Below are 12,733 nucleotides of genomic sequence, written 5' to 3'. Positions count from 1 at the left end.
AGAAGATAATGCTGCTGCTTTGAAAGTTAGCGTAAGTCGTAAATAGAATAATATTGTAGCGTAGCCGGGGAGCGGTCCAAGAGCCTTAATTCTTGTGTCTACAGGTATAATGTGTACTATGTGTAGCAGCACATCAGCACCTTATTCATATAGCTCTCATATGCAGCCTACATGTATCTCATACACCACGTCTATATACGTGCATTCGGACTCACTAGGCGCATTAGAAACCCAGGCATATCATTCTCCCAATCAACCATACTGCAACCCATTTACAGGGTCTAGTATTACAGACTACCAGTTGCAAGAAGGAGGCTGGTGTGGAAACGACAGTCCGAAATACGGTTCAGTGCAGCATTGCTATATTGTAGTTCCTGCTGTTACAACCGATGGTTTTCTCTCTGCTAAGCTCTGTTACACTGGCCTAGTGGTTCCCCATTAATTTTATGGTTATTCCTAAAAAGAGAGAGAGAGAGTGCTGTGGACCCGCACTAACCCCCCAACCCAACTGGAAAGTTGAACAATGAGCTCGCGGTATTTATACCCTCTCGAGCCAGGGTCACGTGACCAATCCTGTCTTATTAACCCATCATGTATCAAAATGTATTGGGGTACTATACAACTCTACTTCTATGGCTTAATATTTTCAAGGCCCTTTTCCCTAGGGCTTCTGGCCTTTTTCCCTACTCTGGACCTCGTTAACCCTGGTTTCTGTACAGGGTGTTTCATAAGGCTATAGGGTGTTCAAAAACCTTCTATACAATTTCTCCATTGGAAATGCACGGGGGCAAACTCTATGGGATTTTTACACATGTTCAGAAATTAAGGGCATGAGCCGCATATTTTAAAGGTGCTCTATCGCATTTTCGCCACACTACCCCCTCCTTAAAATGAAACCTACTCCTGGAGGTTGGTGTGGAATGTTTTGTCATTACTCTCTTCATTATCAACTGCATTAAAAATCAAACATATCAAATTATATTTCCACTATTATCTCGTACTTCCCCTATGAGCTTTTAGGTGTCAACAGAGCTTGCAGATTACAAACTTGGAAATGTATTTACAAAGTGTACATATATACATCCTGAATCATGGAGTTTGCATTTTGGTGGGGCATTTCTCCCCATTCCCAGGCCAAAATGTTAGGACATAGTTGGGTTTTCCTGTAATTTGCTTCTTCTACCAATTTCTCATTGATATAAACCGGGAACAAAATCAAACTTTTCCAAACAGCATAGTTTTGGGACCTCCATGATTCGGGCTTACAAGTTCAAAACAATCCAATTCGACAGTTAGACTTATGTCTATACTTTCTTCGTCTTCTTCTCTTATTCCATTCTTCATCTTCTTCGAGAACTTCAATTTCTTCTATGTCTCATTACATGCATTATTTAACATACTAAATTTCTTCATGGATTCTTCTTCTTCAAGGGGCATGGTAGTCACCGGAGTTTGTGTCGTTGATCTTCCTCAGCTACAAAACCAGTGTGTGTGTCGTTGATCATCCTCTGCTGCATTTCCCAGGTTTGTGTCGTTGGTTCTCAGCAGCTAGCCAGGACGTGGGCTAGCTTCGTTTTATAAAACAATCCAAAATGTTATTATTTTTTTTCTCTCTTTTTCTATTCATTCTTATTCAAACCAAAATTTGCCAAAATAAATCAAGTTACAATTTGGGTTGGATGAGTGTGGACCAGTGTCTGTATGTTAAACCACACACAGTGAAAGGTGCTACCACTCCTCATCCGAATTTGGACATAATACCATAACGTATTAACGACGGAGGACGATCACTGCCACTCGCACATTAGTCTAGTCCATCAGACCCGTACCGCTTTGGTTTCCTTCTCGGGCGGAGAAATAGTCGATATTCGTCTTTGTTGGTAGGAATCTGTGTCTCGGGTGTTTGTTTTCTTGCCACTTTTGCCGGTATTCTTTCTCTGAAAAGTCGCAGCCTGTCTCGATGTACAATTTTTGGCTTCCCTGCTGGTTCCTTCTTTACTCGATAGGTTACATCACTCAACTTGTCGAGTACTTTATACGGACCAAGCCAATTCTGTCTCAATTTTGGGGAAAGTCCCTTCTTTGTTGCTGTATTGATTAGCCAAACTGCATCACCCCTTTTCAATGGATTGGATACCGCCTTTCTGTCGTACGTTGCTTTCTGGCGAGTGCTGCTCCCTCGTATGTTTTCTCTCGCCAGGTCGTGTACTTTCCTCATTTTCGTTTCCAGCGTGTATGCGTAGTTGGTTTCTTCTTCAGTGTCTGTGCTTGTATTGGGTAGTAGAACATCAATTGGGAGTTTCACACTTCTTCCCAGCATCATTTCACATGGTGAGAATTTAGTAGTGTCATGAATTGATGTCCGGTAGGCCATCATCACGTATGGGAGCCATTCGTCCCAGTCTCTTTGGTCAGGTGCTACGACTTTCGAAAGCATAGCCTGGAGTGTCCTGTTAAATCGCTCGACCATCCCATCTGATTGAGGATGAAAGGGTGTGGTGCGTGTCTTGTCTATATCCAGCAGTCGACAAACTTCTTTGAAGAGGTTTGACTCGAAATTTCTTCCCTGGTCGGTGTGGATTTCAACTGGTATACCAAACCTACAGACAAACTCTTCTACCAGCACTTTTGCTACCGTCTCTGCTGTTTGATTGGGGATTGGGAAAGCTTCTGTCCACTTTGTGAAGTAGTCAGCTACGACCATAATGTATTTGTTCCCGTTCCTTGACGTAGGAAGTGGTCCCATGATGTCGATAGCTATTCTCTCCATCGGCTTTCCGACATTGTACTGTCTCATTTTGGCTTGTCTGCGTTGAGATACCTTCTTTGCTCCTCCGCAGATTTGGCATGAGTTACACCACTCCTCCACATCTCTCCGGTAACCGTACCAGTAAAATCTCTCTTTCACTCTCTGCCCTGTTCGTGTGATTCCAGTATGACCTGTCATTCTGTGATCGTGGAGCTGTTTTAATGCTTCTGCCTTTAGATTTTCAGGCACAACGAGCTGCCAGATTATTTGACTGCCATCTTCACTCTCCCATCTACGGTAGAGAAGACCATTCCTCAGATGCGACCTGTCCCATTGCATCCAATATGCTTTGAGTTCTGGTCCTTCCAGTGACACTTCTTCCCACGGTGGTCGATAATCTGCCTGTTTCCAAGCCATAACCTTCCGAAGACACCTGTCTTCTCGTTGAGCATCGGCCACATGCCCAACTCTCCAGCTCCCTATACCAGAGCAATTATCCGGTCTGTCCTGAGCGTCCTCAGGCTGACCCGACTGTATCCCCACACTGTGAACCCGGACATTAGTCCCATGAGCTTCCTGCTCATCATCCGAAGCAAAGTCCTTTGCCTCTTTCTGCTCACAATGCTTACAGTCCACGCATGGTCTACGTGAAAGCCCATCAGCGTTCCCATGCGAATTTCCTGCTCTATGCTGGATCCGAAAGTTATAAGTACCGAGGAGTTCAAGCCATCGTGCTACTTGCCCCTCCGGGTTTTTAAACCCCATCAACCACCGCAGTGCCCCATGATCAGTACGTATGAGGAATTCTGCTCCATAGATGTAAGGGTGAAAGTGTTTCACTCCCTGAACGAGTGCCAACAACTCCTTCCTAGTCACACAATACTGCCTTTCTGCTTTATTCAAGGCACGGCTGAAGTAAGCTACAACACGTTCCTGGCCATCTTGTACTTGTGAGAGTACTGCGCCGATTCCGTCATTGCTTGCGTCTGTGTCAATGATGAAGGGATCATCATCACATGGGAATGCGAGGATAGGTGACGATGTTAGGGCGCGCCTGAGTGTCTCGAAAGCTTGCTCGCAGTCTTGCGTCCATCTGAACGGAGCGCCTTTCTCCGTTAACTTGTGCAGGGGTCTTGCAATGCGTGCAAAGTCTTTCACAAAGCGCCGGTAGTAAGAACAAAAACCGAGGAAACTTCTGACCTCCTTCATTGTTTTTGGTCTCGGCCACTCATTCACTGCAGTAATCTTGCTTGGGTCCGTTGCTATGCCATGTTCAGAAATGATATGCCCGAGGAATGGGACTTGGTGCCTGAAGAGAACACATTTCGAGGGGGATAGTTTCAAATGAGCATCACGCAGTCGTTGAAATACCTCTGTGAGTCGCTCCAGCTCTTGTTCAAATGTCTGTCCGAACACTATGATATCGTCTAAGTACACCAAACATGTCTGCCACTGTAGACCATGCAGCACTTGCTCCATCAATCGTTCGAACGTTGCTGGTGCATTGCAGAGTCCGAAAGGCATTACTTTGAATTGGAATAGCCCTCCCTCGGTTACGAATGCGGTCTTTTCCTTGTCTTGCTCATCCATTTCAATTTGCCAATAGCCACTAGACAGATCTAAAGTCGAGAACCATTTTGTTCCTCCGAGCCTATCGAGCGAGTCATCTATTCGTGGAAGCGGGTAGCTGTCTTTCTTGGTTATGTCGTTGTGTTTGCGATAGTCTACACAGAATCTGGTTGATCCGTCTTTCTTTTTGACGAGCACCACTGGCGACGACCATGGGCTAGAGGAAGGCTCTATTATTTCTTCCTTCAGCATTGCGGAGACTTGTTCTTTTGCATCCTCCCTCTTGTGAATGGGCAGGCGCCTTGCGTGTTGTCGGATAGGTTCGGATTTTTCCGTGTTTATTGTGTGTTTCACAATTCCAGTTCTGCCTATATCGTTCTTGCCAGTGGAGAAGATGTCTTGGTAATTGTGTAATAATGAGGCCACTGCATCCCGTTGACTAGCATTGAGTGTTTCTGTACTTGCTTCCCGCAGTTCCTTCAGATATTCAGGGACATTCTCGCCTGTGCTGTCCATGCTTGTTCTGATAGACTCCTCTGTAGTCTCGTCATTGACTAGCACCTCATCTACTTCCTGACATGTTGCTACCCTAGTGTTCTTGTATATCGTCTGCGTCTCTTCAGCGACGTTTGCTATCCTTATTGGGACTGTGTCTCTGCCTGTGCCTATTAGTACTCTAGCCACTAGTAGTGGGTATTTCTCCACGAATTTCTCATTCGGCTCCATAATCATACCATTCGGTAATGTGGTTGGTACCCCATCTAGTCTCCCTGGGACAACGATCTCTTCTCCTGCCTTAATGCACATTGTCTCTGTTAAACGCACTGTGTAGACGGTTGGGTAGTCATGATGCTCTGCATCAATAATTTCATCTCCAACCCGAACCATATTCTGACTTGGTTCAATCGTACATTTGCAAAGCTTTAACAGATCCATCCCGATTATTGCTTGTGGCTCTATGTCTGCTATCCAAATGTCATGACGCAGGGTGACATTTCCAATTTTGATGCTCATTTTGCCCTTCCCTTGTATTGGTTTGGTTTCCCCATCTGCCATGGTCATGTCTACATCAGTCCACTGTAATTCAGGCTTTTGATTTGGTTCGAATTTCTCAAACGCCCTTGTACTTAGCATTGTTGCATTTGCTCCCGTGTCTACCAAAGAGTGGATTTCTTGCCCATTGAATTCTACAGGTATAATGATGCCGTCTGTTTCTCCACTGCAAAAGCGCGTAAACACTGTATGGGGCCGTGAGCTATCTACTGCCGGTCCCCGACCCCTGGACTCGGCTGGGCTGAGTTTCCCTGCCTACTCTCTGCAGTTCCACCGTTTTGTGCATGCATTCTACCTCCGGGGCTCTGGTTCTTACAGTCTTTCTGCAAATGCCCAAGTCTTCCACATTTCCAGCATCTCGGCGGACCAGATGAACGCCCGCCCATTTGTGTGGGCTCAGAATCTCTGTGGAAGCCAGTCTTTTTCGCCACTCCTGCCTTTGACAGCTCTGCCATAACTGCAGCTACAATTTTCTCCACTGCATCTGAAGAAATGACTGCTCCATCATCTTTTACATTGCCCATCTTATTCCCAACGTTAACGTTACGGACCTGTTTCCTTTGTGGGAAATTTCGCCTACGCTCTGCTATTTGGAAAGCCTCAACTTCTACAGCAGCCCCAATAGCCTCCGTAAGTGAAGTAGGATGAGCGTTATACACTCCAAAGCGGATATCGGGGTCCTGAATCGCATCTATGAAATGGTCTTTAGCTAGAACATCTTGCAGCTCCGCCTTTGCTGTGGGATACGCCCTCCTAGTAAGGCGCCGCACCGCTTGCCCTAGCTCAGGTAAGGATTCATCCTTCCCCCTCCTCCTGTTTCTTAATTCTACGCGATGCATCTCGGTTTGGTTTTCGGGTTGAAACCTAGCCTTTAGGGCAGCCTCCAGTGACTTGAAATCGTGCCTTTTCTCTGATTCGAGATCGCTCAAGACGGCTCGAGCATCTCCCCTCAAACTGGCTGCTAGCTGCATTGATTTTGTCTTGTAACCCCATCCATTCAGTTCTGCAATAACATCAAACTGGACTGCAAAATCATCCCAAGCTGACGATCCGTCATAAGTGGGAGCCTTAGCTGTGTTTGTTTTTGGGAGCTTTGTTCTGCTTTAAAAGCCTGCCTAGCATTGTTGCTAAATCCTCATTTTCCTCCCTGTCAGATACATCTGTTTCCGATGAGTCTCTGGCTTCATTACCCTCATCTTGCCTGCCTTGTGGTTGAAAAATAATTTCATCGCTTTCCATGCCTGGACTGCCAGCTAGATTCTCCATTGTGATAGTATGGGCTCGTATCACTGGATCTTGGGATTTCAAAACGCTTTTCTCAACGTATATCCCTGTATACTACAATTGCCTGTTTCAAAATCTTCCCAAAATCCCACCGCTGCCACCAATTTTTGTAGCGTAGCCGGGGAGCGGTCCAAGAGCCTTAATTCTTGTGTCTACAGGTATAATGTGTACTATGTGTAGCAGCACATCAGCACCTTATTCATATAGCTCTCATATGCAGCCTACATGTATCTCATACACCACGTCTATATACGTGCATTCGGACTCACTAGGCGCATTAGAAACCCAGGCATATCATTCTCCCAATCAACCATACTGCAACCCATTTACAGGGTCTAGTATTACAGACTACCAGTTGCAAGAAGGAGGCTGGTGTGGAAACGACAGTCCGAAATACGGTTCAGTGCAGCATTGCTATATTGTAGTTCCTGCTGTTACAACCGATGGTTTTCTCTCTGCTAAGCTCTGTTACACTGGCCTAGTGGTTCCCCATTAATTTTATGGTTATTCCTAAAAAGAGAGAGAGAGAGTGCTGTGGACCCGCACTAACCCCCCAACCCAACTGGAAAGTTGAACAATGAGCTCGCGGTATTTATACCCTCTCGAGCAAGGGTCACGTGACCAATCCTGTCTTATTAACCCATCATGTATCAAAATGTATTGGGGTACTATACAACTCTACTTCTATGGCTTAATATTTTCAAGGCCCTTTTCCCTAGGGCTTCTGGCCTTTTTCCCTACTCTGGACCTCGTTAACCCTGGTTTCTGTACAGGGTGTTTCATAAGGCTATAGGGTGTTCAAAAACCTTCTATACAATTTCTCCATTGGAAATGCACGGGGGCAAACTCTATGGGATTTTTACACATGTTCAGAAATTAAGGGCATGAGCCGCATATTTTAAAGGTGCTCTATCGCATTTTCGCCACAATATGCTATAAACGCAGCTCTCCGTGCTTTAGAGGCTTCAAAATGCGGCAGCACGCATCATTACACTATCCAAGAAGCACACTCACATCCCCTATTTTGAGATCACTTCATTGGTTACAAGTCAAAGATCGCATTATTTTAAAGATTTAACTTCTCACTGTCCATTGCATTCAGGGCGCTGCTCCTCAGTTTAACACTGACTTACTCCATAATTACATCCTTGTTAGATCTCTCTACGCTCATCCAACTCCGGTTCTCTTATAATTCCAAGATTCACTACAATATGGGGCACACGTGCCTTTGGCCATGCTGCTCCCACCTTATGGAATAACTTACCTTCAGCGATAAAAAATTGTTCTTCATCAGACTCCTTTAAAAGCAGTCTAAAAACTCACCTGTTTAAGGCCTCCATTTGATTACTCATTACATGTATTTTGATATTTGTATGTTCTTTATCTACTTCACTTTTTCTTCCTTCCGCACCTAGAGCACTGTGCAGAGTGGATTTGGCACTATATAAATCATATCAATTATTATTGTTATTATTATTATTATAATGAGTGTGCCGAATTGCAGCTTAATCCGATATTAAATCCTTTCATTGTGGTTGCCCTGGAGATTTACATTCTGTTTTTAGTCCCATGCATTGCACAGGGCACAAAATTGGTGAGATTAAGCACTTGAATAGACCCTAAACGTCAAAGCATCTTTGCTCAGTATATACTATACATTTCTCCATAGTGTGTACTCTCTCTCTCTCCCTTATTTAGATATGATATAGATCAGGAAAGACTATTTGTATTGAGTTATACATGATTTTAAAGCTTAGAGTATCCTCTTTCAGAACCTGCCCTTCTCGAAGAAAAAAAAAATCCATATCTGGCAACTTTTTGTTGGTTTTGTGATGCAGGGTCACGTATATTAATTCAGAGTAAATTCAGATTCGGCTTCAGCATATTCCTTCATCAGTTCAGATTAGACATGTTAACTTGTTTGCCAGTACTTGGTCTGGATTTTGATTTTTTTTTTTCTCATTGTTCTGTCAGTCCTGATAATCCAGGTGTTGTGCTGGTTAGCAAGGCTATGATTGGAGATACCTACCCACCCCCTGTTGCTGTGAATAATGATGAAGTGCTTTCAGAGGGTAAGTTGTCTTCTGTCATTAGTTCAGTGTGTATGTTCTGTTCAATTTGATAGAGTGTAGGAAAGTTCAGCACTGAATGAACTTATTTTTTGCGAAGTATTCTCTCTTGAAAAATATTGTTCCATATTTCAACAGCAGTATTGTCATACAGTATGTGGACACCTGCTGATAAAGCAGGGAAAGTGTAAGTGTAATAGAACAAGAGATCTCTGATTAATCATGTCTTATCATGTTATGGCCTTGTTGGGGAAAATTTATTGAAGGGAGTATAAAATTATTGTGAAAAAAAAAATCATTTCAAACAGGCCAAGGAAAGGGAATCCAACTGTGAAAGTCTGTATAGTTTTATCATCAGTAAAGTCATCAAACAGAGTGTCTTTGACTCCTCTGATCTGTTACAGTATTTCAGTGTGTTCTTGCCAAATTGTGACAGTTTTAACATTCACTGAAATTGAATAATATGTGACTGTCCAGCTCAAGTCCACAAAAAGTAGGCCAACATGAATTTCCACTTTTTTACATAGTTTAAAAGATTGGATTACAGTTTAAAAGAGTAAGCGTTAAGGGTTAAGATGATAACTTGTACAAATTGGACCATCCTAATCCAATCAAAAAGTGATTGAAATAAGAGAGAGTTAGAAAATACAGTTTCATAGAAAAGGGAGAAAAAGAGGGTTTAAAGAGTAGGCATGTCATGCAGAATTATCAATGGAAATGTTCTATTTCCAGGCGAAAGCAGTACCTGTCAAAAAAAAAAGAAAGATATGCATAAAAACTATTAACCTGTTCCTTCTTTATTTCTCTGAGAACCTTCAAATGCTTCCAAACAAAGTTTTGTGTTTTTTCTTTTCTTATTTTGCCTGTCAACAAAGACAGACAAAAACAGTCATGCAGTAAACTGCATGTGCCATTGAACAATGCAAACATATTGATTGGAAGTGAGATATTAATAGAGCCTGCACTGGGCTCTCAAACTCTTTTGTTTTACATTTTATGGGTACCCAAATGGGACCTGCAGAAGTCAAAAATCTATTGAGCTTAACCTTGAGTTCTATGTACATTTTCATACAAGTTTAATGTCAAAGCAAGTGCACTAATTTGTTGGAAAAGGTAAAGTAGACAAAAATACTTGCAGTTTTAATACTGAAAAAGAACAGATATTGATAGAAGAAACTCTATCCCTTCTCTCAAGGTCATTTTTCTGGTCAGCATAAAACAAACATGAATTTTGGCCACAAATGCAGACACTTGTGTGTATATTTTGGGAACCTATTATCCCAGGTGCCTGTCTATGAGTTGATGCTAAGATTTTGGTTTTGTGTCAAGCTGTAAAGTTTTGGGAGTAGATAGAGAAAGGATTACTCTCTCACTAATTACTGACAAAATTTACAAATTTGAGTTGATCAACCCAAGTGACATATCAGGGGCGGATCCAGGAATTCCGTAAAGAGGGGGCGCATTTACAAAATTAAAAGGGGGGCGCACGCACCCCTCCCCCCATTTTTTTCTTTTTATTTCTTTTGTTTCAACAAAAAATAAAGGGGGGGGGGGCGTGCGCCGGTTGCGGTCCTCCCTGGATCCGCCCCTGCATATTTCAGTCCACATCAGATGATCCTAATCTGCGACTTTATGTGGGCTTTGAGCTTGGCTCCTATTAAAATGAAATCCTTACATACAATTTTGTATGTTTCTTTCTTATGTTTATCAGTTTTACCAAGTCAAATTAATTTTTTTAGGGAGTTAGTTTTTTTCTTTCTTTTTTTTTGGATGTCCTAAAATAATTTCCTTCCATATATTCCTATAATAATGTGTTGGTTCTCAGGCAGAAACTTAACAGCTTCTTACTTCACCTAATGTAGGGCAATGGATGGAACTTATTACACTTTGACACGTAGGGTGAAAAAGCACTTTGGTACTTTGCTGTTGAAGAAGATGTTGTCATGCCGAGAGGGAAAAATAAAAAACACAAATGTAAATTCTTGAAACCTCTTAAGGAGTGGCTAAGCCTAAACATTCAGCTTAAAATACTGAGAGCTGTATTCAGATTTCTCTTTTGATTACTGTCTACCATTGGAAGAGTGAATGCTTTTTAGAGGGCATATATTTTTGTAGTGGAGGAAAATTACATTTGTTATTACAATTGTACATCAGATGTTTATTTTAGTTCATTACATTGAACTATAATAGGCAGGGAAATAGCTGCCATTCTTTTCATGTGAGATTTCTCCAGTCAGTAATTTTACCTGAATGAAGTGTATCCCTCAAATTCTTTTGAAGATGAAGCAGATATCAGCATACCCAGTCCTCTCAGTATTCCTATGGACTCAGCAACAGACAATCCTGACATCTCATATGGCGTCCCTGCAGCTAAGGAAAACCTGTATGTAGAGATTGGTGAATCATCCACTGCAACAACTAATGCAGAGCGCCCTCAGAGCACAGAGGCAGACTCTAGTGGGCCAACGGGTGAGTTCCTCGTATTTCCCAATGCCGATGATAGCATCAAGCTGTCTGAAGAGCTTCATGTGGACCCAAGGTTGATGCGTAAGATGGAGCGCAAGGCAGAGAGAGACCAAGAAAAGAAAGCCAGGAAGAAAGCTAGACAGGAGGAAAAAGAGAAGGAGAAGGAAAGAGAGAGAGAAGAGAAGAAGCGAGAGAGAATGTTTGGGAGCAATATGCCAGGAAGGCTTAGTAAGCTCTTCAGGAGTGGCAAGGCAGATGAGATTCCATATCCTCAATCAAACTTTGCCTTCAGCACGGATCGCCAAGTGGAAAATGCCGGCATGTTCTAGCACATCAGAATGATGTGAATTGTCAATGGAATAAATGTAGGGATGGTGAACCATCCGGCCAAAACATACCTACTTATAAGTCATATAATCTTCACTGATTCTTCCACAAGTTTTGAGTACCAGGTATGTACTTTTACGTGACTCCATCTTTGCTTTGTGGTCTTGCAGTTTTAATTATCACATATTCATTCTAGCATAACCTCATAAAGGGAAATGGAGTATTTTAAAGAGTTTAAAGCCACCTCACAAAGATCAATACGGACAGTGTCAGTTGTAGAGGTTTAACATGGATATTTTCATACGTGGTAGCAGTTAATGTTCATGTTCGTGATGTCCAGATTTCTGCACATTATCCAAATTCTTTGCCTTAGAAAATTCCTTTCCTCATTAATAGACTTTTAATCTACCTGTGTACTCAGCCGAATTTCCAAACCCACTTTACAAGAAAACATCAAACGCCTACAAGTTGACTCAATTCTGAGCAGCACTGTCATATGAAACTTCCAGACGATTTTCGTAATTTTACATCATGTAATAAAAAAATCAATAGTTCCATGTATGAAGCTATGGAATTTATTGTAGTTCTTGAACAGATTAACCAATCTAAAAAAAGCAAAAAAACAAATTACTATGAACAAAGATGATGACATGGACCCTCACATATTCCAGGAATGTAGCAGTGTAATCCCATTACAATACCACTTGCGCAAGTTCTTTTGTGTGGAATTTATGCATGCTTTCTTCTATTGTTATGCTCCATTAGCACCCAATCATGCATTTGTCTGTAAAGCTACCATGTCATTAGGCGTTTTCACATCAGCCCAATGTTTCGAAATAGCGCGCTATTTTCTGACTTGAGAAATTATCCCAAAAGCGAAATAGCATGCTATTTGATAATGTGAACACAAATTAGCGCACTAATTGTATCACTCTGATCGAGAAAATTTCTCGAGTCCAACTCGGGAAATTTCTGAAAGAGCGGGATAGTAGCGCGCTATTTGATAATGTGAAAATGACTCAAGAAATTAGCGCGATGCATCCCATCATGCTTAGCGTGTGCGACTCGATCGATCGAGGCAAACTGCACACAAATCATGAGGAATTTTTGAGAGGGCACACACATTACTGATGCTGTTTGCACATACTCAGCTGTCAAATTAGCTCAAAAAAAATTAGGGCTAATTCTCTTCGGGCTGATGTGAATAAGAAATGAA

The 12,733-nt window shown here is 42.3% G+C and overlaps 1 protein-coding gene across 1 annotated transcript in view; it reads left to right on the top strand.

The window, feature by feature from the left end:
- The window catches only part of LOC139714896 (contactin-3-like), a gene marked incomplete at its 5' end in the record, with an annotated part of 38,446 nt that extends 26,341 nt beyond the window's left edge, over window positions 1-12,105 (top strand). Inside the window, 2 exons of the mRNA XM_071626542.1 lie at window positions 8,630-8,727; window positions 11,005-12,105. Of these exons, the coding sequence (XP_071482643.1) occupies window positions 8,630-8,727; window positions 11,005-11,519 (613 nt within the window). The remainder of the gene's footprint in view (window positions 1-8,629; window positions 8,728-11,004) is intronic.
- Window positions 12,106-12,733: the final 628 nt, after the last annotated feature.

Source organism: Diadema antillarum, unplaced genomic scaffold (genome assembly GCF_040938485.1).
Source record: "Diadema antillarum isolate AM-2024a unplaced genomic scaffold, OU_Dant_1.0 seq00002507_RagTag, whole genome shotgun sequence".
NCBI classification, from domain to species: Eukaryota; Metazoa; Echinodermata; class Echinoidea; order Diadematoida; family Diadematidae; genus Diadema; species Diadema antillarum.
This window is presented reverse-complemented; position numbering and strand designations above follow the sequence as displayed.